At 55.3% G+C, this 27,282-nt stretch overlaps 9 protein-coding genes across 9 annotated transcripts; 4 read left to right on the top strand and 5 right to left on the bottom strand.

Moving 5' to 3' along the window:
- Positions 1–338: 338 nt before the first annotated feature.
- On the bottom strand, positions 339–2,251 carry C8A04DRAFT_26042 (amino-acid permease inda1; the record flags this gene model as incomplete). Its single annotated transcript, XM_062779780.1, has 5 exons — positions 339–581; positions 664–1,702; positions 1,779–1,906; positions 1,962–2,032; positions 2,101–2,251. 5 exons carry the CDS (start codon positions 2,249–2,251, stop codon positions 339–341), a joined length of 1,632 nt encoding a protein of 543 aa, XP_062639593.1.
- A 4,823-nt stretch (positions 2,252–7,074) lies between these two features.
- On the top strand, positions 7,075–8,839 carry C8A04DRAFT_9965 (Exoglucanase 1; the record flags this gene model as incomplete). The annotated part of the gene is made up of 5 exons (XM_062785697.1): positions 7,075–7,675; positions 7,730–8,156; positions 8,234–8,480; positions 8,584–8,724; positions 8,786–8,839. 5 exons carry the CDS (start codon positions 7,075–7,077, stop codon positions 8,837–8,839), a joined length of 1,470 nt encoding a protein of 489 aa, XP_062639592.1.
- Positions 8,840–8,959: 120 nt separating this feature from the next.
- Positions 8,960–12,579, bottom strand: C8A04DRAFT_9989 (armadillo-type protein; the record flags this gene model as incomplete). Its single annotated transcript, XM_062785711.1, has 3 exons — positions 8,960–9,322; positions 9,428–12,457; positions 12,532–12,579. The coding sequence occupies 3 exons, from the start codon at positions 12,577–12,579 to the stop codon at positions 8,960–8,962; spliced, it is 3,441 nt and encodes a 1,146-aa protein (XP_062639591.1).
- Positions 12,580–12,952: 373 nt separating this feature from the next.
- On the top strand, positions 12,953–13,942 carry C8A04DRAFT_26039 (SYF2 splicing factor-domain-containing protein; the record flags this gene model as incomplete). Its single annotated transcript, XM_062779779.1, has 1 exon — positions 12,953–13,942. One exon carries the CDS (start codon positions 12,953–12,955, stop codon positions 13,940–13,942), a length of 990 nt encoding a protein of 329 aa, XP_062639590.1.
- Positions 13,943–14,158: 216 nt separating this feature from the next.
- On the bottom strand, positions 14,159–15,163 carry C8A04DRAFT_35198 (uncharacterized protein; the record flags this gene model as incomplete). Its single annotated transcript, XM_062783077.1, has 2 exons — positions 14,159–14,984; positions 15,060–15,163. 2 exons carry the CDS (start codon positions 15,161–15,163, stop codon positions 14,159–14,161), a joined length of 930 nt encoding a protein of 309 aa, XP_062639589.1.
- A 451-nt stretch (positions 15,164–15,614) lies between these two features.
- C8A04DRAFT_9999 (yeats family-domain-containing protein) lies at positions 15,615–16,523 on the top strand (the record flags this gene model as incomplete). Its single annotated transcript, XM_062785715.1, has 2 exons — positions 15,615–15,849; positions 15,943–16,523. The coding sequence occupies 2 exons, from the start codon at positions 15,615–15,617 to the stop codon at positions 16,521–16,523; spliced, it is 816 nt and encodes a 271-aa protein (XP_062639588.1).
- Positions 16,524–18,823: 2,300 nt separating this feature from the next.
- On the bottom strand, positions 18,824–20,971 carry C8A04DRAFT_9971 (uncharacterized protein; the record flags this gene model as incomplete). Its single annotated transcript, XM_062785700.1, has 2 exons — positions 18,824–20,200; positions 20,705–20,971. The coding sequence occupies 2 exons, from the start codon at positions 20,969–20,971 to the stop codon at positions 18,824–18,826; spliced, it is 1,644 nt and encodes a 547-aa protein (XP_062639587.1).
- Positions 20,972–22,798: 1,827 nt separating this feature from the next.
- C8A04DRAFT_9950 (uncharacterized protein) lies at positions 22,799–24,251 on the top strand (the record flags this gene model as incomplete). The annotated part of the gene is made up of 3 exons (XM_062785695.1): positions 22,799–22,952; positions 23,036–23,299; positions 23,392–24,251. The coding sequence occupies 3 exons, from the start codon at positions 22,799–22,801 to the stop codon at positions 24,249–24,251; spliced, it is 1,278 nt and encodes a 425-aa protein (XP_062639586.1).
- Positions 24,252–24,690: 439 nt separating this feature from the next.
- Positions 24,691–26,153, bottom strand: C8A04DRAFT_10039 (nucleoside transporter-domain-containing protein; the record flags this gene model as incomplete). The annotated part of the gene is made up of 2 exons (XM_062776444.1): positions 24,691–25,921; positions 25,978–26,153. 2 exons carry the CDS (start codon positions 26,151–26,153, stop codon positions 24,691–24,693), a joined length of 1,407 nt encoding a protein of 468 aa, XP_062639585.1.
- Between the last annotated feature and the right edge of the window lie 1,129 nt (positions 26,154–27,282).

Here is a 27,282-nt window from a genome sequence, read left to right as displayed (position 1 = left end):
GCCGATTCCTAAATCAGGTGCATTTGGGGCGTTTGGGGCGCCTCCATGGCTTCAACCCCTCCTGAATATGGTTCCGTCTTCGGTGAACATCTCTTCCTCCGCTCTACCAGCACATCACCAGGACTTATCACGAGAGGTCAGAATAAATTTCACAATTTGTTGGCAATGGCAGTACATCATAACCTTGTGCAGCATTAAGCAACGCGATTGCCCTGGGTATCTACTCTACTTGGTGAAGTCCTCAGGTATGTCCCACGTTCTACCATCAAACAATCGTTCGGAACCGGCCCCAGAAAATATGGCACCACTATATCCAGCATGGCAGATACCGACCATGTCTAAAACAACCCGCGCCAGATGCGCTTGGGCAAATTCTTCCATCCGCTCAGCTCTGGTTTCTCATCGTCTTCCGACGGGACGTGAAGTCGCAGGTCCGTAGTGAGATCGATCTCCTCGGCCGGGATCCACAACCTCCATTCCCGTGTGCGGATCTTCCACCCCAGGTATAAAATTATCACAATCGGGGCCGCGAGGTAACCCTGGAAAAACGTCTGGGGATCGGGAGACGAGTTGGGATCGGGCTAGCAATTGGACGGGCCGTTAGTTCTGGACGTTTCATGGGATGGGAGAAGTGAAAACAAATCTGACTGGCCGACGACTTACATAAAGAGCGCTGTAGAAGCTGGCGATCAGACACACGATGTTGAGAAAGAGACCAATCCAGCTGCCCAGGACACCAGCGCCGGGCCGATACGGGATCTGATCGAGGCTGTAACCGCGGGCCTTCCACACATACCGGAAGCGGATATGTGTCAGGCAGATGCTGCCCCAGACGAAGAATGACGAGAGGCCGGAGATGGCGAGAAGCCAGTTGAAAACGGTGGTGCCGCTCGAGGCGAGGCCAATATAAGCCAAGAGTCCAAAGACCAGTTGCACCACCACGCACCATACTGGCCGGCCTTGCTTGTCGATGTAGGCGAGGAAGCGAGGGGCCATCCCCTGCAGCGCGAGAGCCTGCATGGTACGAGTCGACGCAAAGGCGCACGAGTTGGCAACGCTAACGACAGCAACGGTGATAACAGCGTTCATGATGGATGGCAGCACCTGGATCCCAGCATCCTGGATGGCCAAGACGAAAGGGGACGCCTTGGTGTTGGCCCCCGATGAGTTGAGCAGCCGGTTGTCGTCGGACCGCATGATCAAGCCGACGATGAAGAGATTGACGATGTAGAACAAAGCGATGCGCCAGAACACCTGCCTTGACGCCTTCGGGATCGCCTTGAGCGGGTTTTCGCTTTCGGCGGCGGCCAATCCGACCAGCTCTGCACCGCCAAAGGAGAAGGAAGCAATGACGAACACGCCCGCGAATCCGTTGAACCCGTTCCGAAAAGCTCCGGGATCATGCCAGTACTTGGCGCCGAGATAGCCCTGGTCGCCGACGCCGCCAACGTTGATGACGATGCCGAGAATGATGAAGCCCAGGCACGCCGCGACCTTGACCATGCTCAGGATGAACTCAACCTCGCCATAGCCCCGAACACCAAATAGCTGGATCAAACACAACGTGACCAGAAACATGGTGACCCAGACGCCCATGCTGATGTCTTCTCGCCAGTATTCAATGGTGATGCAAGCCGCGATAAGCTCGAAAGGGAGGAGGCAGAGCCATGAGATCGTGTACTCCCAGCCAACCGCGAAACCCCTATCCGGTCTGTTAGTTCGGGCACCCTTGGACGGTGAAGCTAACGACGTGACCACTAATAAGGGCAGCAACTTGCCATGATGGATCAATGAAGCGCACAACGTATGAGTAAAAGGCGCCATTGACGGGATACAGCACAGCCAGCTCAGCGAGCGCTTGGCAGGTGAAGAGCAACATGATGCCGACGATGAGGTAGCAAATAACCTGCGTTGAGTGAGCGAGCGTTGTATGAGCCAACCTCAAGTTTCAAGGCACTAACCACAGATGCCGGCCCGCCTTTCGACAAGGCACCACCAGTACCGACGAAGAGACCAGCCCCAATAGCACCACCTACACCAGATCCCGTCGTTAGCCACAAGACCCGCTCGTTCCCATACTCTTCCGGGCGCTGGCCCTACCAATAGCGATCATTTGCATGTGCCGGTTGCGAAGGTCTTGCTTCAGCACTCCGCCGCCCACGCTGGCTTCCTCATCCTGGGGGGGGCTATCATCGTTGCTCCCGGAAGAGAGAACCTCCTTGCTAGGAACCTTCTCGTCTTCGGCCGCCATGTGGATGTTCACTCCGATCCGTTTCGTCGGGTCGTCGTTCGAGTCCGTCGAGTGTCGGCCGTAATTAGGTGTGTCACTTCCCGCGGTAAAGAGAGCGAGAAGGGCCCGGAACTCAGCCTGCCAGAGATGCACCGAGGCAGCCGGGACTTATAAACCGGCCCGGTTCATAACCGCTACCAAGGCTGGGGAAACGGACCGCATGGCCCAGGCAGGGAGGTCGACCACCCTCACCGGCATGGATACAACACGCAGCTGCAGCGGGGGAGTGTGTGTCACGCCATTCGCTCTAGTGCCCGGGCACATGTATGTACATGGGTTCAGGAAGGCCGCCTGCGGAGGCGACGGCCCTTCAGGTCATTCCACAGAAGGACATCCCTTGAATAGATCCCGGGTCGACTGCGTGGCCGGGTGCAACAATAGCAACCGATCACGCTGCAGATTCCAGAAATAATAAGCTCCCATTGACGGGGGCTTGTCTAGAAAGGCAAAATTAAAAAGCGAGGGCGGAACTTTTGACGCACACAACGTCCCAATGGTGAACCGGGGCCAAGCCAACTGCATGAAGCACCGGGCGAGATGAGGTGTGTGTCGCGGAACACACACTGGTGGTGGGGGCCGGTGAAGAGGAAGGTGACTGGGGAAGCACCTTGGGGGGATGTGCGTCGGACGAGTTGGTCAATGGCAGGTGGCTGCAGTTCTCGGTCTACCGAAAGGGTCCCTCCTTCCTGTGTAATGAATGTGTGATGCAGCGGTTAACCCGCTATCTTATCAGCCCTTTGGTCCTCATACCTACACAGTACATTACCACGTTCCGTCGCTATACCCGGGAGCGTTGCTGGCCGTTCTCGGGCATAATCATCTATTAGAAGGTGACAAGGTTCAGACGACCAACCCCCACACATCTTTTCATCCCATCCAAATACTCCCACCTAACATTCCTTCGCGCCACGGCGAGAAAGATAGGTAGGTGGTCAGATATCGAATTCAGATTCGGCCGAGATGGTGTGCTCTATTTGACCGGCCGGAGTTTTGCCTCAATTCTCCCATCCCTTCCCTCCAACCCCCCCTCCGTTCCTTCCCAAAAAGCCGAAGACAAGACAATGTTACCACAGCAGCCTGGTGGTCTCATTTCTTTGAACCATGACTTGATTGGCCAGGTCGGGTCGGGATGGCGCCGCCCACGTGCAGAGCCAAGAGGGGACAAGGCCGGAGCAGGAGAAACAGGACGGGACTTGTTTCTCAGATCAGATCGTGGGAGCTGCTGTTTGGAACCGTCTTGAGGGGAAGGTGCAAATCAGCTTGGCTGGCCAACATCTGAAAAATGGCGAAGGCGCTGCTGCGGCCAGCTGAAAGCGGGGGTTTGGGGAACCTGTTATTCGGTGAGTGGACAAACAGCGTGCCGTGCAATGTTTTGAGTTGTCCGGTGGAGATCGCTGGGCAGCAGGAACAGGGACTAGGGCGTTTGGCTCAAGCTTGTTTCGAGCGGGCCGCTCGGGTGGTTGGACTAGTTCAAAACCTTGTTCAGAATTTTGTGGGTGTGGTGTGGTGTGGTATGCCCAGTCGGAGGTCACCCTTAATTTTTTTTCCCTTCAGCTTACTTCGTACCTCCTTCTTTTCCACGGGCGGGCCCCTCTCTCTTTTCCACCCGTTTTGTTCGGTCCCTTCTTCTTTTGCTCGGACTCCAAACCTTCCTTGGAAGGACCCCGCTCGAATTCTCTGGGATCGTCATCCTTCATGACCACGCATGGCCGGTTCGGCGTGGCAGACGCAGTACCCCGCCAAAATAATCGAGGCTTGCTTACTACTACATAGTATATATTACCCAGTCAGGCGAACGGGCGACCGAGGTGACCCTTCTGGTCCCGACTGCGCAGCACGCTACTGTAACGGAGGAACCAGGTAATCCCGGTATTTCGCTGGGACACATTTGTTACACGATTTTGACTTTATAAACCACTATTCGAGTTCATAATCAACGCATTGAGCTCGGGCAGTGGATGCAGCTTTGGCTCTTTTCCTCTCGGTAAATGCGGTCCGCCCTGCGAAGATGGGAGCTGAACTGCACAGATATGCACGTTCAAGCCTTCAACCCAGGGTGAGATGCGGGAACTACCCAAATGAGACCATGCTACTCCGTAAGAAAGGTAGGACAGCAAGTGAGAAAAAGAGAGAAAACAGCGGAACTCTAAATTCACTGTTTCCCGACTCCAGATGGTGTTTCACAGAGACAAAACACAAGAGACAACAACACAAGAGACAACAACACAAGAGACAACAACACAAGAGACAGCAACACACCAAGAGCAGCACACAAGTTCTGAAACACTACGAATGTAACTAGCGCGGTGGCGGACGATTACCGGAATTAGACAAACAACCTGAAAGAGAAGTCCATACATCGACTAGGTGTTGATGTAGATTCAAGACTTTATCACTTAATCAATTCAATTATAGACTTCACTCACACAGCACAACAAGTCGCACAGCAGACGCCCGGCTCCATCGCTGCAATATCACTGTACGACTCTTCCGTACTCTGGTTCCACGACCGAGAGTGCTGTGGGCGTATTTGTTGAACCCGAAAACGGTTGTTCCATAAACTCAGGGAAAGGGGATAGAAGTGTGATACCAGTACTAGAGAAGAAGACGTCAGAATTACCATGAAACCCAGAGACTCTGAACGGAAGTAAGAAGTTACTGGAGCAGAGATACCTAGCTTTGTGGTTTCTTTTTGAAAGAATAGCGAGGAGATAACTGCGTCTGTTTTCTTTTCAAAGCGGAAACAGAAGAGAACAAACCCGTGCTCGTTTTGTTTTGTTCTTGGGTAATTCGCCTCGGCCCAGCCCCTGGCGTTGATATGTAAACTCACCACCGCCCTAGTTAGGGGGCGTTTGTAGCCGCTGTTGGAAGGACTCGTCTGTGCTGGGCACTTGATGGTGGCGGTATGAGCGGCGGATGTGAGTGCGTTGCACTCTGGGAATAGGCTGGCTAGGCCAATGACCGCGTCGGTGCTTCCTAGAAGACGAGTCACGGATCCTTCAGAACATCGCCACATCTTCGACGCGAGGGTCATCACGACGAACCCTGGCGTTCGCCCGTTGGGGCTGCCAGAGCGGACATGCCTACGTTACTGGTCCGGGCGTCTTGAAACCCTAAACCTAGCGGGCCTCCAAACACCGGACGAAGCTGCATACAGCGTTCTGCGGCCCGGGGTCCAGCTCAACAGCAAATGCCTCCGAGACCACGCACACCCGTCGGTCTGGTCCTCCACTGCCGGCGTTTTGGTCCAAAAGGATCGCGTGGTGGCAAGCGTGGTGGCAAGAAAGCCCACTTGGGTCCTCTTGCGCGATCGCCCCTCGTGTCGATAGTCGATACCATTTAGCTCTCCATGCGTTTTGCCAGGTCTTCGTCCGCATTTAAACACAGCGAGCGCGCTTGTTATGGCGCTGGTACTCCTCACAGGGATGGGTTCTCGTCTTGAGCTCGTCCAACGATACAACTCCGTCGCTCGCTGTCAGCGCTTGGGTATGGCGCTCTCGGCTTCGAAGTTCAAGAATTGCTTCCCAGCTAAGGGCCGACACTGGACAGTTCGTCGAATGATTTGACGCGAGCCCGGAACAGCTCTGGAGGGAGCTCTGGAGGCAACGACGTCCTGCGATCTGACCCTCGGGCACTGGGATGGTCAGGGTGAAGCCGAAGGATCGCGAATTCGAGAGAGATGCACGGTATGATTAGACAGGCGTGGGCAACTCTCGGCCATTGTTGGCGTTTCGGGCTGTGGGACTTCCAGTTCGCCCCTTGGCTACTCGGTTTCCGGCTGCTCGAAGGTGCCTTACTCTATCATCCCGCTGTGTCCTCGTATTAGCGCCGAAAGAGAAAAGGAGATAAGGAACGGAGGAGCCCAAGAACGGGACGGCGTCTTTGACTATATCATCTCAGGTTCTGCTTTCCCCTTTTTTTCTCTTTTCATTTTTTCTCATATCTTAGCCCAAGAAAGCGAACTGAAATAACAGGAATACTACCAAGAACTCTAAACACAATGCCAACAACATGAGGAAGAAGAAAGAATCTAATGTGCCTGTGTAAGTCGTTGTGCGAACTTGAATGCTAGGCGAGCCCAGTTTGATACGCGGAAGTTGTTACCTTAATCAAGTCTAGAAGTGAGAGAAAAATGAATATCCCAAAGATCATTTCCTCAGACGAGTCAAGTTCGAGGTCCTACTTTGATTATGTTGAGTGCCCATGTAATTATGGTTATATGGTATCCGGTGTAGGTAGGTAGTGTCAACTATTGCTTAAAGTCACTACAAAAATGGGTTGAAAATAAAAATCAACTTTGAACTACCATGCAGGGGAACATGATTGAAAATGATAATTCTCCATGACAAATTCAAGTGACCATCACCCCCTTCCAAAAATAAGACCACCAGTGTCCAAATTCGTCCCAATGCATCACAGGTTGCAACAAAAAGTCACAAGACAGGACGTTGTACCCCAATAACTTTGTTTTCTCGGAACCTGAGCTTCCACCGGACTAGCGAGGTGGTACTTTCTCGCACTCTCTCGCATTGTTCAGCCCTCTGTAGGAGAGTGGCAGAGAGTTGTCTGCCAAGCAAGACACCGTTGAATTAATTATAGCCTAATTGTCTTGACAGCACACGAACCTCGCGTCTATTGTACGAAGGAAGAGTAATTATAAGCAGAAGAGTACCTACCGAGTCTTGTTCTTGGTGATTGACTGAGTCCAACAAGCCCCCCGTTGATACCATCTCTGGTTCCAACATCACCACGCTTCCCAGCGTTAATATCCCACGCATCTCATAATGTATTATCACTTCCTCCTCCCAATCCTCCCCCTCCTCCTCTACCCACCCCCCACCCACCCCCAAAAAATCGGCCTCTACCAACCCGAAACCCACCCCCCCCTCCGCTGGACACACTGCACCGCCCCGAACCAATGCACTCCCGTCCCCGGCGCCGTCACCCTCGACGCCAACTACCGCTGGCTACACCGCGTCAATAGCTCCATGAGCTGTTTCTGGGGCAACACCTGGGACGAGACGGTGTGTGATAGCGCGGCGAATTGTACGGAGACGTGCGCTATTGAGGGGGCGGAGTATGGGAAGGTTTATGGGGTTGAGACGTTTTCGAGGGGGGGACTAGAGAGTAGAGGGGATGGGGGGGAAGATGCGATATCGTTGAGGTTTAGGGTGAATTTTGATTATGCGTATAATATTGGGTCGCGGCTGTTTTTGCTGGAGCCCGAGTCTTCTTCGTCTACAGATCCAGAACCGGATTACTCGCAAGCCCGCTACCAAACCTTCACCCTCCGCGACTCGGAACTCGCCTTCGACGTCGACCTGTCCACCGTCGCATGCGGCATCAACGGCGCGTTGTCCTTTGTCCGCATGCCCGCTGACGGCCGTATCCCCTTTCCCTCCTCTTCCTCAAGCTCCTCCTCAGATCCCAACGAAACAGAAGAAGAAGAGCCCACAGCCAACGCGTTCTACGGAACAGGCTACTGCGACGCGACCTGCCCTCGCTCCCAGCACTTCATCGGCTCCCACGCCAACTTCGACGACTGGCTTCCCTCTTCCACCGACCCGGTCGGCGGCACAGGCCGGTATGGAGCGTGTTGTGGGCAGTTTCGGGTGTGGGATGGGAATGCGCATTCGTTTAGTATGTCGGCGCATGTTTGTCCCCCTGTACCAAAAGGGGGTGATGGGGGAGGGCAGGTGGACGGCGGGACGGTGAGGGTTTGTGAGGGGGCGGAACAGTGTGATTATTATGAGGGGGAGAGGGGGGAGAAGTGTGATTTTTGGGGGTGTGGGTGGAATCCGTACAGGATGGGGGGGAGGGGGTTTTATGGCGTTGGGGGGGAGGTTGATACGGGGAGGGTGTTTACGTACGTTGGTCTCTTTCTCCCCCCTTTCCCCATCTGGTTTGGTATTTATATGTCTGAAGACGTACTGACAGAAACAGAGTGGTCACCCGCTGGACGGCAGAGCGCATCACGCAGTTCCTGATCCAAGACGGGCAGACATTCGAGGTCCCGGCGCCGACGTGGGAGGGTCTACCAACAAAATCCGGGCTGTCGGCCGACATGTGCGAGGCGCAGCGGGTCGTGTTTGGGGAGCGGGATAATATGCTGGAGAATGGGGGATGGGATGCGGTGGCCGAGCAGTTGCTCGACCAGCCGATGGTGTTGAGTTTGGGTATTGGGGATGATGTACGTTTTTTTTCTTTTGTTTCTGTTATTTCTCTCCCTGTTTCTTTCTCCTTGTTTTTTATCTTATTTATGCCTGTGTCTACATAGCAGCTAACATCATTAGCACTTCGCCTGGAACCTCTGGTTGGACTCCATCTACCCAACCGACGCAAGCGCCGACCTCCCCGGCGCAGCAAGAGGAGACTGCCTCCCAGCAGAAGATAGTGACCCACAGGTGGTCGAGAACACAAATCCAGCGGCGTACGTATCTATCTGCTGTCAGAAGTTGTGGCGAAAGTACAGACTGACTGATGGTCTCTAGCAAGGTGATCTGGTCGAATATCCGGTTTGGGCCGATTGGGTCGACGGTGGAGGTTTAGTTGGTGAGTACTTGTGTTGGCTGGTTTTTGTGTAGCAAAGGTTTATTTACATTGGCCCAATCCTCATATCCAGCAGTTGTGCAAGATACCCACACTCGTTCCGTCATGCACCTCCTCAACCTAAACAACAACCACCTCCTTCAAACTAACAAACTCCAACCCCCCCTCTCCCTCCCTATCACCCCCCTCCTCCTCCCAGACCGGCCTCTCCCTTATAATCTCCCCCATCCCCCTCTCATACAAAACCAACCAAACCGCATCCGCATTCACCGCTTCCAACGCCCTCCTCAGCGCCGGCTGCTGCGGCAGGACGTCAGCCACGAGATCGAGAATGTCGTCGAACATGTCGTCTTCCAACCTCACATAGGTGGCGATGGATGTTAGTAGGTGCAGGGCGGCGGTCCAGAGTTGGGAGGGTTGGGTGAAAGGGCGGATGTATGTGTTTGGGTCTGAGGAGTGTGTTGTTGAGGAGTGTGTTGTGTGCTGGGTTAGGGTTAGGGTTATTGGTGGGGTTGAGGTGGTTGTTGTTGATAGGGTTATGGGTGTGTGTTCGAGATCGTTGTTGTCGTGGTGTAAACCGGGTATCACAATCTCATCACCCACCAACCCCCTCCCAGTCCCAGCCCGTATCCCGTTCCCATACCCAGACTTCTCCCCCATCTTACCCTTATTCCCCCTCCTCACACCTTCCCTAACCCCCCTCATCCACCCCCTTACCGACTGCGACTGTGACTTTGACCCTGACTTCTCACCATCCCACCAAACCCCCCTCCATCTCCCCCCCAAAAAGTCCCCCGCCCCCTCACAAAGCCCCCCCAACGCCTCGCACGCAGCCACAGCCACATACGGCTCGCGATCCCACAGTCTAGTGATCGCTACAGGCCAGACGGCGTGGACTAAGGGGAGAAAAGCGTCTTCGTCGCGGGAGAGGGCCGGAGAGACGGTGGTGATGAGGTGGAGGAGGGATTTGCGGAGGGTGGGGGAGGGGGTTGTGAGGTGGTTTTGGGTTAGGGAGAGGATTTTGGTGAGCAGGTGGTGGGTTGGGGGTTTGGGGGGTTCGACTTCTTGGTCTTGGACTTCTTGGTTTTGGTCCTCTTGGTTTTCTTGGTCAGGGTCAGCCTCGGGATTGGTGAGTTTGTCGAGGAGGGAAGCGGCTTGGTCTTTGGGCGGACCCCAGGGTTTTTGAGGATGGGGATGTGATGCCAGAGTAGCAGCTTGTTGGTCTCGTTCTTGTGCCGAGCGAGCCGCTCGATCAAGTCGGGCGATTAGGGTCTGGAGGATCCCCGGGATCCCTTGAGATGTTGGAGCTTGCTTCCGGTGATCAATCCCCTTTTTGCTCCGAGTACCCTCGAGAAGCAGCTCATCCGACTTGACGCCCTGCGTGACCACCTCGCTCAGCACAGCGAACAAACTCTCCACGAAAACCGGATACCCGTGATAATTATCAAGCGCCGCAAAGATGGCAGCCACGACATCGTCCAGATACGGAATCAGACGCGGCCCCGTCAGGCGTATGACCATAGTCAAAACCTTGGTAGACGCCGGCGAGATATCAAAGGTATTGAGCCGCAGCGAGATGGAGTTGACCATGTAATCCGCGTTTTCCACAATCAAATCCGAGACACTGGCATACCCACAAGACGCAGCCACAATATCCAGCGTCATAATGGCGTGTTTCCGCAGCTGCGGTATGCCCGACCCCAGAAAAGTCGTCACAGGGTACAGCACATCGATAAGCTCAGGCTGGAAATCCACCTTCATCCTCGCCGCCGCAAAAGCAGCCACCTCGAGCGCAACAGCCTCCAACCGCCAGTCAGCAGCCACCGAGTCCGAATGTGCGGCCAACACCGACGCCGAAAAGTCGTACAGCTCTCGAAACGCATCCTCCTGGTGCCGCGACTCCTCCAGCGACGAGAGATCAAACATCTCGTCCATGTCGGCGGACTGCGAGTACGTCGCCTTGATGAGTTGGAAGGCTAGCCAAAACGACGCAATCTGCTCGACCCCCTCAGAGTCCCGCACATGTCCCAGCATGGCCATCGCGATTGTGACCTGCTGCGCCGCAGACCCGGTGTTGGCGATCAACGACCCGATTTCCTCCCTTGTTGTCTTTTGCCCTTCTGCGTCCAACAACACAGGCGCATACACCGACTTCCCCCCTTCTCCCGACCAATTCCCCACTACCAACGCACCCCCACTCATAGACGAAGAAACGTCCACCCCATCATCCACAATCCGCACTGGCTTCCCCCCCCTGACGAGTGTAACAATACTATCCCTTAACGAAGCCCCCAGCGCATCGTCCAGCGTCGATGAGTCCATCTGCAACGCCGCAGCGAGTTTGGTACCCCGGAGAATACTCCGCACAGCCAGCTGCTTGACCCGCTCGTCGCTGGCTTGCATGACGCGCGGCAGGCCGGTGACCCAGGTGTAGAGGGCGGATTGGACGGGGTTGGTGAGCGAGGGGTAGATGGTGATGAGGTCTTGGAGGCTGGTTTGTAGTTGTGGTTGGTTATTGGTGGTATTGTTGGCGTCTGGGTCTTCAAGCATCATGGCTGTTTCGACGAGGATGATCCGGCAGTCGGCCAACGAGGCGTGGCATTCGTCGAGGAGGGTGATGCAGAGTTTGTGGAGGGCGGATTGGACGTCGTCCGAGTCGTGGGCGCGGAGTTTGAGCACGGCTGCGAGTGCGATCTTGACTTGGGCTGCTGTGGCTCGCAGCCATGATGCTGTCAGTGGTTCTCCTCCTAGGCTAGAAACCTCGGATGTTACATCCCGATCTGCGGGGGATGTTTTCTCGCTTTCCTTGATGGTCTCAAGTTGTTTAAGCAGTGACCTGACACCTAGATCCCCCAAAACAGCAGTGAGAACAAGCTGCAGAATCTCCAGACCTCTGGTAAGCAACCGTTTCTGTGTCCGATTCGCTTGCGGCGGAGACAGCAACTTTGCCAGCGCAGACACGGTCCCCGGAAAGAACTGAGCCAGCACAGATCGGTCCTTGATTGTCGAAAACATCGTCCACAAACACTCGGCCGCCTCGACCTGCACCTGCACCACATCGCTTTCCGTTATCCCGTCCAGAATCACCGCCACCGCCTGTGCGAGCGCCAGCTTTGTCTTGTTATTCTCCCCGCCTGCCTGCTCCGTCTGCGTTTGCGTCTGCATCCCCTCCAACTGCCCCGGCCCAACAACCCCCAACAAAACCCCCAACGTCCTAAACCCCTCCACCATCCCCTCCTCCGACATCTCCCTCTCCCTCTCCCTCTTCCCCGTCACCCCCCCAGAACCACCAATCAGCAACCCCATCAAAAGCACCAACTGCCTCCACAACCCCCCCTCAATCCCCCCCTTCCACCCATCCTTCACCAACACCCGCACCAACCTCAGCACCTCCTCCACCACCCGCACCGGGTATCGCTCCCGGTCTTGGAGTAAGTGGGAGAGCGGGAAGAAGACGTAGGAGGCGATGTTGGAGTCGAGGATTGTGGGGTTGTGGGTGGATTGGATCGTCCAGAGGGTGGTTAGGGAGGAGAGGTGGTGGAGGACGAGTTTGAAGTCTGTGGGGACATCTTTGGGGGCAAGGATGAGGCGGGAGAGGGGGACGCAGTGGGTTTTTAGCTGGGATTGTTAGTGAGGTGTGGATGGAGATGGGAGAGATGGGAATGGGGGGGGGGGAAGGTGGGCGGACGCACTTGTTGAAAGAATTCGGTACGTAACGTAAGAGGGGAGTCGGTCGCCATCGTCTGGTGCCGCTCAGGCGTAGTTGTGGCCGGAATAGAGTGACATGTGCATGTAGTTTTTTGAGTTGGTGCCTCGGATTAAATACTTGGGTTGTTCGCCTGGTGTTTGTTTGATGGGTAATTATGAGTTGGTGAAGTGATGGTGGAATGTGGGATGTGATGTGGGCAGGTGAGCAATGTATCGTACCGTACCGTACCGTACGGTAAACTATTTTGCCAAAGTACATAGTAATCCAAAGCAGTTGTTGCCTTGCTGCTACCGAGAACCTTGACCAGTTCAACCATAAAACCAGCAACAGCCAACAATCCTATCCAACACATCGCAACAACCAATTCTCCGACCACCCCATCAATTCCGAACCCAACAATCACCATGCCGCCGTCAAAGAAGAGAAAGACCACCCGCTCCGGCGCTGCACAGACCGTGCCAGAACCAGCCGTCGAGACTGAAGCCACCGAAACAACAGCGACCGTCGAAGAACCAGCGGTCGAGCAGCCCACCGAAAAAGAACCATCACCACCGCCATCAAATTCCGAACCCTCTGCCTCTACCTCCACCTCTGCTCCTGCCCCCGCTCCCGAGCCCGACCCCGAACCCGAAGCAGCGCCAGCCGCGACAGCCCAAGACCGCCTCGCCCGCTTCCGCGCCCTACAAGCCCGCGCCAAAGCCTCCTCGCACCAAAACCTCCAAGAAGCCACCAAAGAATCCCAACGCCTCGCCACCGACCCCTCCCAACTGACCGCCCTGAACCGCAAACACGCCATCGCCTCCCACAAACTCCTCAAAGCCGACACCGAAGACGCCGGCGAAGACTTCGAGCGCAAGCGCGCCTGGGACTGGACCATCGAAGAGAGCGAGCGGTGGGACAAGCGCACGCGTAAGCGCGAAGCCCACCGCGACGATACGGCGTTTAAGGATTATGCGAGGGAGAGTGAAAAGGCGTATAAGCGGCAGTTAAGGAATATGGGGAATCCCGATCTGGAAAGGTATACCAGGGAGAAGATGGCTGCCATAGAAAAAGCGGCGGCGGCGGGGACGTTGGATATTGTGGAGACGGAGGACGGGGAGATGATTGCGGTCGATCGGGACGGGTCGTTTTTTAGTACGGCCGAGTCGACGGCTGCTTTTACGCAGCATAAGCCGGAGAAGGCGGCGGTGGATCGGTTGGTGGCGGATTTGAGGAAGGCCGAGGAGGCGTCGTTGAGGAGGAGGAAGGAGAGGATGGCGAAGAATGGGGAGGATGGAGGGGATGTGACGTATATTAATGAGAAGAATAAGCAGTTTAACCAGAAGCTGGCGAGGTTTTATAATAAGTATACGGCGGAGATTCGGGAGAGCTTTGAGCGGGGGACTATGGTCTAGGAATCAGGGAATCCACGTTCGTTAGTTAGTTTAGGAATGTCATGCAGCGAGGCGTTTAATTGTTGGATTGCTGGGTTGAACTGAAATGGGAACCGGCACTCGTATAGTTGATAGAGGACATACAAGTGTGTTGATGACAAGGGATTGTTTTCCACAATGATAATATACACCCTAACATACACACCCCCTTCACCACCAGCCTGATTCACCATATACCTACAACATCGTCCTCCTCCACCCCCGTTCCGCCAACCGTTCCAACTCCTGTACCTCCACCGCCCCCCTCACCCCCTCATCCTCCAACCCCTCCACCACCGCATCAGCAACCGCATCCGCCTTCATCGGCCTCGTCACCATCGACCCCAACACCTTCCCCAACCCCCCGCCCACCATCCCATCCACCACCGACCCCGCCGTCGCCAAAGCCGCAACCCCCATCGTCACACTCCGCGACGGGTCATACATCAGCGGCGCCCGGTAGAACACGCTGCGCATGCCGGGGAACTCCCGCGCCACGATGGCTTCGGCTTCGCGTTTGGTGTTGATGTATCGGCTTGGGAGCATTGGTGCGCCGGCGGCGGCGGAGATGAAGCCGAAGGCGGCCACGCCCTGCTTGGCGGCTTCTTTGGCTAGGAGAATGGTACTATCCCGGTTCATCATTTCGTAGGTGAGTTGTGCCCCCGTCGGCGCCGGCCCTTCCTCCCCTTCCCCCCCTTCTCCCGTAGCTTCATCTCTTTGCGTCCCCCCAGTAGTTCGTTCGACCTCCCTCCGAACTCTCCTCAACGGATTCCCCACCGCGTCCCCGCCCACCGCATACCCCTTCGCCGGATCAAACGCCCTGCGGAGTCCCGCCAGCGGGGACTCACGGCCGGATACCACGCCCTTGTAGTCTGCCTCGAGAAGGATTCCAAGACTGTGCACGACGTAGTCGGCGTTGTGCAGGAGGGAGATCCATTGGGAGGGCCGGAAGATGTCGGCGCGTTCCCAGGAGACGGAGGTGGACCAGGATGGGGGAGTGGGCCAGTGGGGAGGGCCGGAGCGGCTGTGTATAGTTTTTGTGTGAGTGAGCTGTGAGTTGGTGATGGGGGTTAGGGAGGAGAAAGAGGAAGAGAGATACCTGACGGAGGTGACGTCCCACTTGCGGGAGACGGCGGCGCGGCAGATTCGGGAACCGAGGAAGCCGTTGCCGCCGAAGACGACGATGCGTTTCGTGGCGGACATGTGTCTGTCGTCTGAGACAACCGGTACTTCAAAAGTTCAAATTCGATATCGTTCAGTGAGAAGCCAGATGCTTAAAACAAGGGCTAATTTGTGGGCAATAGCTGGCGATCTGTGTTCGAGAGCGGAGATCCGATCCAATTGAGTGTTCAAATCGTGGAAATATAGAAAAGAGTTGATCCTGAATACCCACTGATGTGATATTCCTTTACCTCAACTCTCGGTCCTCGGAATAAGCTCAAGCTCAAAGCTCATCATGGATGTCATTCTTGCACTGACAAGGGTTAACTTTACAGGGGTGACACAGACCCCCAGCGCTTCTCCACAGGGCCTGGAAGTGCCCCACAATCAAGGCTGACCCACCCGCTCACTGGAAACTTGCATCCTGCATCCAAGCCCGCGATACCTCGATAACCTTCCCCCTTCACCTAATCCGCCATCCGCGACAGCCAGTATGGCACCCCCCGCCGGCAAACGCGTCAAGGGGGTGCAAATCTTCCGCCCCTTTGTGTACGGCACCACGGCCCAGCTGTTCGACGACAAGACCAACCCCAAACCCCCCGGGGTCCCCGACGACCACACCCACTCGTGGACCGTCTTTGTCAAGGGCATCGACGATGTCGACATCACCTACTGGTTGCGCCGCGTTCAGTTTAAGTTGCATGAGTCCATTCCCAACCACGTCCGGAGTGCGTCTCTCTCTCTCTCTCTCTCTCTCTCTTCTACCACCTTTCGGAGTGAACATCAAAGCAGCATAATCAAACTAACACAGACTCTTCCAGTGATCGAAGCCACCAAAAACCAACCCTTCCTCCTCCGCGAAACAGGCTGGGGCGAATTCGAAATCACCATCAAGCTCTACTACGCCCCGGAGTCCTCCGAGAAACCCCAAACCCTCTACCACCACCTGCGTCTCCACCCCTACGGCCGCACCGACGAGGAAAAAGAAACCATGCGCCTCAACGGCGGCGAAGTCATCTCCTGGGCCTACGAGGAACAGCTTTTCAACGAACCTTATGAGCCGTTCTATGAGATCTTGACCTCGGGGGCTGTGCCTGCTTCGTCGGCTGGTCCGTCCAAGAATAGTACGAAACCCACGGCGGGGGGGAAGTCGAAGGAGAAGGGGAAGGATAAGGATGATCAGAAGCCGGTGAGGTCGGAGGGCGGGGTGTTGGAGAGGAGTGCGATGATTCCGTTGACGAATCGGCCGGGGCAGCCGTTCAGTCGGGAGACGGAGACGGTGGAGGTCAAGAAGTTGCAGGAGGCGTTGGTCAAGGTGGAGGAGTTGATGACCAAGACGAAGGCGGAGGTGGCGGGGCGGGAGAAGCGGTTGAAGGAGTTGAAGGCGGAGGCGGGGAAGTGAAGGATTGAGAGAAAGGGACATCAATGGGGGAGGTTGTTGGAGGAGGAGTTTGAGGGTGTGAGGATTGAACGAGACGGAATGGGTGTGTGGGATTTGACATCACATGCCTGGGAGGGGAGGTTGTGACATAGTCAAAACCCACAGGTGGAGGGTGTGCATATTGTGGATTTCGGCCGTTTAACGGATCCCACGTTGGACGACAGGGAGACAGGCGTCAAGGCGTTTCGGTATGTACGGATTAGGTGAACAAAATAGACGAGCCCAACGAAACCTATACAATGTAAGAGGACATTTTTCCCATCTGGGACACGACAATAATCATGCACACCTAGCTGCCCAACAAAACACAAGATCACTGCACACAGCCCAAACGTAAACAACCCGGCAGAATAATAATTTCTGATCAATTGTCAAGTACCTATGTACTGATCTGCTAGCTAGCCTGCTTGCTTGCTAGGTAGCTTGCTTGCCTGCCTGCCTGCTTGTTTGTTTGTTTCTTTCTTGTTTAGTCGAATAGTTCGTACTCAATGAGTGAGGTGGGAGTTTCTTCCAAAGAAAGGCCGACTTCGTGTCAGCCTTTCCATAAAACCAAAAACGCCTTTCCCGGCAGTGGCAGGGTGCCCCCGTTTCCCCCATTCTTTCTTCCTTTCCCTTTCCCTTCCCCTTCTAAATCCCTTCTTCTCCCCTTTGGGGTACTCATACAAATACAGATACAAATAATACATCTTCTTAACAAAACACAACCAGAACAACCAACCAACCAAACAAACCCCAACAACAACCCCAACCCGAGCTCCTTGAGCTAGCTCCATAGCTCCCCGCATTAGTAGCTCTCCATCCATTACCGATGACCCCTCTCTCTCCTTACTCGTATCGTACAAAGCAAGAAAAGCCCAGGTTGGTGGTGGGTGGCCCGATTAAACGGGTTTAGTCGGTTGGTTGGTTGGTCCGGTTCCTGTTCCTGTCCCCGCACACATACATTCATACATGCCCATAATATGCATGTGTGTGTTGCTGCTGTTGCGGGAACGGACGAATACGTTCTTCCATCTTGAAAGGAAAAAATCCCCACACTGGTGAGGTAGTACCCCTCTCCCCCCCTCTCATGCATGGCGTGCATGTCCCCATCCAGATCCATACTCGTACACGCCCTGACTGGACGAAATGCAATGCAGCGACCGACCCGACCGTTGAGAACCACAGACAGAGAACGATAAAAAAAGGAAAAAAAACCAGAGAGGTATAAAAAATACAGTAAAAAAAGGACAAGGTAGAAGAGAATAAAAAGTATAATGGATACGGCCCGTTGGTGCGTCAAAAAAGGGAGTTCCGATGGTCAACCGAGGATGGATGGAGAAAAGGAGCCTTTTTCATCTTTCATCTCGTGTTTTCTTTCTTGCCAATACTTGAGGATTCCATCATCCCAAAATACGGCGTGCCCCGCTCCCCTTTTCCCCTCCATCCATAAACCGAGGGATGATTGATGGATGGATGGGTGGGTTGAGTGGATAATGTCTTTTCCACCCCCCCCACCCACCAAAAACATTGAATGCGAAATGCTTTGCCCGCCCGCCCGACCGACCGAAAAACCCAACCCAAATGAACCGGATATGCAGCCCGACCCAAAAACCGGACCTAATCCGACCCAACCGCAACCCAATCCAACCCACCCACGACTTGCCTGCTGACAAAAAGAGGAACCCCCACAATCTCGAAAAGGCGCTGTTTCGTTTTCCCCCCTTCCCAGGGGGGGTTTTGCTTGGCTTTTAATGCTTGCGTTGCTCACGCGCGCGCGCGCACATGCTTGCTTGCTGGCTGGCTGGCTCGCTTGCTCTCACATGCTGCTTGCTCCCTTTTTTTTAGTTGACCATCCCGCTCCGAAACGCCAGACGAAAACCGTGAACAATAAGCGCAGGGAGTAAAAAAAAGAAGCGGAAGAAAATGATTCCAGAGAAAAAAAAGGATGTGGTTAATGTCAAGGTCGCCGCTCAAAACTCCCGTCCATATGCCAGGTGCAAATTACGCCCCTTCCCTGCCGGCTGCCAAAAAAAACAGTAGTGATGACAAAGGAAAAGCCGAAGACAAAAGAAATAAAAAGATAGGAGAGAATGAAGAGATGCAGATACTCAGTACCCATACCCCCCCCACAACACCCAATACTCAAGCGATACCGCCTGACGCACCGACCGGCCCGATGTCACCCAACAAGACGACGCAGTGCGGCCCCGTGACAGGTGACAAAACATGCCGGCAGGTCAACGACAAACGCGGTTGAAATATTAAATTATTTTTCACCGCGCTTACTGCGCCTCGTACGCCGGTGGGGGCGCGTCGTCGCGGCCGTCGTCCCAAAACGGCGGGTTGCCGTTCTTCTCGTCGTACACCCGCCGCGCAATCTCGCCGGCCATTTTCATGATCCAGGCTTGTTCGAGAATGACGGAGGATGTGTCGGACATTAGGCGGGAAGAGGAAGAGGTCGGGCGCTTCAGGTCGCTTTTGGCCCCCGTAGCAAGAGATGCTTGTGGCTGCTTTTCGGACGACTTTGCTGGTGTGGGTGCTGCCGAGGACAGGTTCAGGTTAGCCATGTCCGCGGAGGGGATGGCTGCTGCATCTGCGGCTCGAAATGAGGGGCCCCGTGCCGTGTGCTGCTGCTGTTGCTGAGGGTCTGGTGACTGACGGCCGAAGCGAACTTTGCTCAACATCGGGTCCTCCTCCGGAACCTCGAGGATCGGGTGAGGCAACGTGGGCTCGGATGCCGGCATGCCGGTCGACGCATCTTCAAAGGTCCCCTCATCTTCCTGCTCGCTGTTGGGTTCTGTCTCGGCCTTGCGGCGGAGGTTAACGACGCGCGTCTTCTTCTTTCGGCCGGCCTTGCTGTGCCGGCCCGAGCCGAGAGACAAGCCAGCAGTCGCCGAGTTGAGGTGAACCAACGAAGGTCTCGAGGACATCGAGCCTTGATCTTGTGAACCGTTGTCTGAGAAGGTGTACGTGTGAGGGCTCGCATAGGAGGATGACCTCGCCAGGTTGGGCGTCGACAATGGCGGCGTGTTGTTGGGGTCGATCTTGTCCGGCCCGGCCCATGCCCGAAACAGAACATCTGTGGTTTCCGATGTGTCGAGGGACGATGTCACCTGGGAGTTGGTGATGTCTGAGAGACGCGAGAGGGTCTTTTGTGAGAACAAAAGCTGGGCCTCGGGCCCCCCGTCAAGAGACAACTCCGAGATGGCGGTGGGGTCCAACAGGTGGCCATGAAGATCCACAGCATCCAGCGGCGGCGTGGCCAGCGGGTTCACACCGGGCTCATCGCTCTCCTCGGCCTCTTCATCCTCCTTGGCGATCTGGTCGGGACACCAGAGCTGGAGCGACAGACGGTGGATGATAGCGGGCAGTTCTTCCATGAACAGCTCCCTCAGCTTGCCCTCGATCGTCCTTTGCAGGTAGTCACGGACAAACTGGATCGAGTCAAAGGTCGACGAGACCTTGAGAGACTCGAGGGGGTCATTTCGGAACACAATCGTCAACCCCTTCTGTTTCGAGAAGACCAAGATGATGAATGCCGAGAGCTTGATCTCGGATAACGTGATCTGCAAGGGTATCGTCAAGCTTGATGCCGCCGCTAGCGGCTGTGGTGACGTGAAGCTCGGTTTCGCTGAGAGACATGTGTTCAGGGGGTTCGCCTGTTGATTGTTGACCATGTTAGCGCATTGCTCTTCGCTCATTTGCGGTTTTAGCGGTGGGTCGGTGCGCGCGACCGCGAACCCCTGTCCACCAATCCACGTCCACCTGTGCACGCCCTGGGCTCTCGGCAAGCGGTTTTGTCGGAATTCTCCAAGCTGCCGGTATCTCCAGAAGCAAGGGGGAGTTGCAAGGGGTCGTCGGGAGCTGGTTTGCCAGAAACTCCCGCACGGGAAATGACGGAAGTCCACGGGTGGGAGCTGCAGAGATGGACGCTTGTCCGTCGTTGAAGCATCGCGGGTGATGAGCTCTGCAGAGCTCTGTTCTGCACGCAGAGGAGCTCTCGGATGAGATGACCTAAGCTTCCAGTGATGCCCAACTGACTGAAGAGCTGCATCTGGCAGCTCAAATCGTGCGAGAAACCCCCGCCTTGCCCCTTGTGCGCCAAGGGAATCTTGGATATGGATGGGGTGATATATGAAACTCCAAGAATCGGCTTTGCTTACCTGCACTCTCGTCTTGAGCGTCAAGAAGGCGTCCCCGGAATAGCACATCTTGAAGATGCCCCTAAACCGGTCCTCGGCCAGATCACCAATCTCAAGGATCTCCAGGTCTGGCGGCACGGACCCCAGGTTGAACTCTGTGACGATAATGTCGTCGACGATGATGGGCGGCTTCGGGGACTTGTTCAGGGCCGTCGTCAGGAGGTCGCGGGCGCGCTTATAGAACCCCGCGTCCGCCGTCAGAGGCGACCAGTTGAAGTTGAAGGCCATGGTGAGCTGGCTGTTCGCTCTATAGATGCATCGCAGGCGGACGGGTTGGACTCGACGGGCCCGGGCGTCGCGGAGTGGAAGGCGCTATTTATTTATTTTTTTTCGCTGTGGCTGGAGCGAGGGGTGGACTCCAGTCGGGCGGTTTACTGCAAAAAAAGCTTTTTTTGCGACGGGTGTCGGGTGTGGTGGATATGCGGCGGATAGCTATCGGGAACGCAAATGCGCTGCGTGTGGCAATGCAGTCGATGCGGAGTGTTGGTTTTAATTTGTTTCGTTTCGCAGCAACTGAAAGCTCGAAAGGTTGCTGAAGATGGGACGGATGGGATGACGCTATGCAGCTGGGTGATGCTGGGGAGCAGTTGGTCTTGAGTGAAATTTCTGGTCCCCCTGTGCCGCGGGCTGGGTTGCAGCGGTCCACGGGTGGCGTGCAGGCCTTGCAAGTCTGCGGGAAAGTGACGCTGTGCTGCCCACCAGCTTTTCCCTGGGCGACCAGGGTCGGTCTCGCGTGCCTGTCCCAAAGACCCGTGAACCCGAGGGATGCCACACAACCAAATTTGGGCGACTGCAATTTTTCGTCCCTGGAAATTACGGTCATGCGTCTCGCTGCCCGGACGTGTAAAACCCGCGAGGTCCTCATTTCCTCTGCAGCTTAATGACTCCTAACTACAATATACACTAGCCTCAACCCCTCAAATTCGGGCAAGACACAAATCTACAATGTTGCAAGCCACCTTGTCACCTTCGAGCCACCTTTGAGACACCCCAGCCACTTCGTTTCTCAGTGGCACCACCCGACACGCTCGACCTCCAAAAAATCGGGATCCCAGACGCGTGGACGATCTTTCGTCAAACCTTGGAACGGTGGGGCCGAGCAAACCCGTTCCCGTCCCGAGGTTCCCCCGCACTCCAAGAGTCGGATCTCGACTGGACCGACTGGACGGCCGGCTTTGCACGCGACCCTGTGGTGGTGCCTGTCCAAGCCCGTTCTGCAAAGAGCCCCTCAAGCCCCTCCAATGCTGCCCACACACGACTGACACGATTGGTATTCGGGCTCCGATGCGTGCTCCGTGAGGCTCGGCCATGCATGTGTGTTTCGTCATTTGGACGGTCCCTGTCCGAATGGGCCAGCACAGGAAGTCGGTGAGGCTTGCAGACCGCGGCAGAGTTCCAGAGCCGGGAAGACCACAGAAAGACCTGCATGCATTCTCTGCGACGCATTGAGCTGGCGGTGAGTTGTCATTGTCAAGACCAATCTCCGATCGTGTTTCTTCCACGATAGCCGAGCCTTTATTTTTACCTCATTCCTTCGTATTTCGAGCTTTCTGTGCATTCTGCCCTGTGCTGCGGGGCTGTCTCCGTCTCAGGCTCACACGCCCCGTTTCGCTGCGAAGCTTGCAGGTGTGTAAATGCAGGAGGTGACCAACAACCCGGGACATTGACAGACACCCCCCCCTCGACCCCCCGGACATTTATAACGATCAAGACGATTGCCGAAATGGGATTGCCAGGGTTGATTGGGGTCGGGGGTCAAAATTTAAACAAAGCATCGTGAGTATGCACAACAAAGCTTTGCTGACCTACTGGGTACGTTTCCGCATTGGAAAAATGGAGGATCGTACTATGAAGGCAAATAAAAAACGGGTCACGTACAATCGTGCAGAAATGACTTCGCCGAATATGGCCGCGACTGCGTTTCTAGACTCCTCTGCCCGCACTAAGTCTCGGCGCAACGATCAACCCCAGTTTCGACATCAGCATCGTCAACGTCAGCATCATCAGCATTATCAACTTCATCCATGAGGTCCATTGAGGTCCATGAAGTCCATAATGTCGACGACTACTCAGTGGCCTTCCAGCACACCAGTGCTCTCCATATCGGAGCCCACAGACTACAAGTTCAAGTTCGTCGGCGAGGGCGCGGCCAATTATGTGTTTGAAGTTCTAGTGCCGCCTAGCCACGAACTTAGCAGTCTCTTCGAGAGTATGTCATATCTTTTTTTTTCTTTCAGGCTTACAACAAACCATTGGCCTTCTCCAATACTAAGACTCTATATGTGCGCGTAGGCCATTTATTACGAGTTCCCAAAGCAGGAACCAAAGCACACAGCTATGTAGAGCTACATGAGCATTGGCAGACGGTGGTCAGCCCGCTGTTTGAACCGCAAGACCTGGTAGACCAACGGCTCATTCAATTGAACGAGGGCGAAGAGCTCGCGGCCCGCTTGAACGCCGTCCTTGAAGATGAAGAACATGCCCGCCGGGCCGACTTCAAAGGCGGCCGCGTGGCCGTGGCCGAGTACGGGATGTTAGTGGAGGATATGCGGCAGAGTACGTTACCTACCCACTTCTGTTTGCTTCCCTTCTTCTCGGAGGATGATGAACCGGTTCGTTCGTTATTGACAACTCTCCCCCTCAACCAGAACGTCCCGATGACCTCGCCTTCGAGTTCAAGCCCAAATGGCTTAGCCAGTCCCCGAGCGCCCCTCCAACAGCCACACGCTGCCGCAACTGTGCCCGCGAACCCATCAAAATCGCCAAACTCCTCAAACACAACCCCAAATTCACATCAACCACCACCATCACCACCATCACCACCATCCCCTCATCCCCCTCACCCACCTCCTCCTCCTCCTCTCTCTCCTCAATCGATCCCCCCACCTCCCCATCATCATCATCTAATAATCCCGCAGCATCCTTCCTCTGCCCCTTCAACTTCCTCACCTGCCCGCATTCCCCCACCGCCCTCCAAAACGTCCTCACCCACTTCGCCACCGCCCTTCAACCCCCCATTTCCCCAGCCACTTGCTCCCCGTCCCAATACGCCCGCCTCACCCACTGGTTCCAAACCAACACCCTCCTCCCTCGTCTACGCGACGCCCAAGTGGCGCACGACCGCATTGGACCATTGGGTACGGATCTGTCTCCAGATCCTCACAACGGCGACGGGGACGGGGACGCGAACCAGGAAGGCGGCGGGGGAGAAGAAGGCAAACAACCGAATGGCACGGGGAAGGGGAAGGGGAAAGAAGAAGACTTACCGCTGGCCATGACCCTCCGCGACTGCGCGTGCTTCGTACGGATCCCAGCCGACGAGACACTCCCGCTGGAAGCCAAGCTCGCCGACCTCGACAAGAAGAACCGGACTGCTAAGCTGAAGTATTGGCGGGCGACGGAGCAGATGTTGACTGATGGGGGGTATTATGAGGGCAGAGGGGCTGGTGTTGGGGGGGTTGAGGTGGATTGTCAGTTGGATGTGGATTGTCAGTTGGATAACATTTGAGGGGGAGGGGGAGAGGAGGGAGTGTGTAAGGAGTGAGAGGGGGGTGGGGGTTGCATGGTTTTCTTTTTTTGGTCGGAGAAGAGGGAGCAGGAGGATATAATTATGGTCGAGTGGGGGATGCATACACAAATGGCGGTCAGACTGGGGGTCATAGGGGGAAGGTTATAGAGGTGCATAATGCTGGTGAAAATAAGGAAACATGGTTGCTCGCATTTGGCAAGGATAGTATGTGAGTTTGCGGTCTTTGTAAAGGTCTATTACTCTAGACAGAAAAAGACAAAGAAAGAAATAATGTATGTTATGCTCAACGCCGTATCCTAAATGGAAAAAGAGAAACCCGCCCCCAAATGCTGCATCATCCAAATCCCACTCTCTTATATCCACCCCCAAACCAGCACTTGTTCTGTGTACCACGGACCCCCACGCTGACTTGCCCTCGTCAGACCCCCGCGGCGGTGAAGCTTAACATGCTACCGAGCGCCAAACCCCCCACGAGGCACATGCTCATGAAACCGCCCGCAGCCTCCCTCTCGTCCTCAGCCACCCACTCACCAGCCGCCATCATGGCGCTCGAACCGAGCCACCCATTTGTCAACCCAAAGGGGAACTGCACCAGAAGCAGGTAGAACAAATCACTCGACACCACCGCGCCACGCCCGTGCAGGTTACACAGCATATACAGGGGCAAGAACGCCCACCTGACCATACCCAGGGCAAACAACGCCTTGGGTCGCTGCCTCAACCACCCAAATGCCGGCGCCATGGTCGACACCCGGCCCGTCAGATCACCGAGGTTCCAGAAGAAGAACCCGAGCGGGATGAACGCGCCCGGTGAAAACAACTTGCCCGATTCCGACGGGTCGTGCACCGACAGGATCTTGGCCGTGTACACGGGGAAGAACATGGCCGCGACAAAGCACATGGCCACCGAGGCCGCGATCCAGCCGAGCTTACGGAAGAGCGTGGTGATGGGCACGTAGCGGCGCGCCTCAGCCGCGCTGGCGGAGGATCCCAGTGTGGTGACGGACGAGGCGAGGTCGGCCTCGGGCGGGGTCAGGAGACGCTCCTCGTGCAGCCGTTTGCGCCGGCGCACGAGGGGGATGAAGGCCACGAGGGTTATGGCCGAGATGATCACGGCAGTGAGGAAGTAGGTAAAGGCGGCGGTTCCGCCCTCTGAGGCAGGGTCGCTACTCGATGGCTGCTTGGTAGGTGGGATCCCGGGGGACGTGTCGGTAAAGATGAGGAAGGAGACCATTTGTGTCAAGGGCGGGAGAATACCGGCGACCCCTTGTCCGGCCATGATAGCTTGCGTGTACTCCGGTCGGCCGAAACTAGCAGCGAAGGAGAAGGCGCCGTTCTGCATCAGGCCAGACGCCAATGCAGTCAGGGCCACCGTGAGAAGCAGAAATACTAGGTAGACCGACGGGGCGACGCCCAAAAAGTGTGTGGTCGAGATGGCCAGCAAGGCGAACACGACTGCATTGATGTAGAGCGAAACGTTGATCCGGAATGCGTAGTTGGCCGAAGACTGGATGTTGGTTAGAATGATCATCGTCGCCAGGTTCACCACGGTCGATGTCGTCAGCACCGCCGACTGCGAGTTGGCGTAAATCCATGGATCGGACACGAAGCGCGTCTGGAAGTAGGGAGCAGCGGCAAGAAACATGTTCCTGAATCGGCCAACATTAGCGGGAGTCAACCAGCCAACATGAAGATTGTAACATACCACGCCCATAACATCGCAACGCCAATCAAGGCGAAAATGAAATATTCCACCCATGAAAATGGCGACCCATCATCGTATCCTGACCCCTCGAGCGTCCCCGAGTCGTCATCCGCCAGCGGCTCATACTCTTCGGCGTCCGTCTTTGATGACCTGAAAAAGGCCCTAATGCGATCCATCCTAAGCCAACTAGAAATCCCAAACAATCCAAAACCAAATATAGGTGGCGTTTATAGGAGGGCGTTCGGTTCGATGGTTCTGCGGAATTGGTAGATGCCCTCCAACGCCAGGCAGGTAGATCGACGGGTTAATCGAGGACCGCGGGGCGAACGGATTGTCGCGACGTAATACCTCCAAAGCGTCGGCCGCTGCTTCGGGCTCGAAGTGAGCGAAGAGAGTGTAACACTTGAAAACTACCGCGTCTTCATTTCGGTCGCGGGGCAGGCACCAGAAGAGTCGCGCAAGCAATCGGTTAAATCGTCATGTGGGGAGAGAGTTGTTGGTTGCTTGTCCTGGGACAGAAAGGGTCACACGGCGATGACTGCGCCGGATAAGCAGCTGATAAGATAAGAGCCGGACCGTTCCGCATGCTCCAGTCTTGGCATCCAGATCGGCCTCCTTCGCAGGCTAACAAGCCGTGATTTCTCCCGATTCACTTTTCATTAACTACGAGATGGACTCAAACAATGGAAACTTTGTTGTATTACTCGATCAAAATGCCATTCCTTAGTTCTGGAATGCAAAATATCCCACAACTCTTCCCCCAAAGATAAGATAACAACCCCCGTGCTCCTTACAAATACCAGACAACCCAAAATTGGTTCCCCGAAATTCCCACCTAATACAACTGCAACTGCCCCACGACCTCCATCACGACCAAACCCCCACTACATAGTAGTATTACGTCGTACTCCGTCAACAAACCGCCAACTGCCGACGGTTGTCAACAACCATCACTCACCCACCGTCACATCACAACCGACGAGGTGGAGAGGCGCTAAAGAGTTAACTAATCCAGTCTCACGCGACCCGTCATGCGGCCACCCACGTGACGTCCACCGCATGCGATGCAAGTATGTCGTGCATTGTTGGTAGAACTGAAAAGTCGAAGAAGAAAAAAGCAATCGCTCGCAAGAAAACACAAGACATGAAAAAAAGTAGGTAGGTAGTCGAGAAAGGCCGAACGGGAAGCCCAAAAAAATGATATAAAAAGATGGCGAACTCGTTTCATCCGTCATCTCATGGGGTGGATCATAGCGGCGGCATGTCCAACACGCAACGGAACGCACACAAATCACACACACAATC

This window comes from Dichotomopilus funicola, assembly GCF_033296635.1.
Source record: "Dichotomopilus funicola strain CBS 141.50 unplaced genomic scaffold C8A04scaffold_10, whole genome shotgun sequence".
In the NCBI taxonomy this organism is placed as follows: domain Eukaryota; kingdom Fungi; phylum Ascomycota; class Sordariomycetes; order Sordariales; family Chaetomiaceae; genus Dichotomopilus; species Dichotomopilus funicola.
This window is presented reverse-complemented; position numbering and strand designations above follow the sequence as displayed.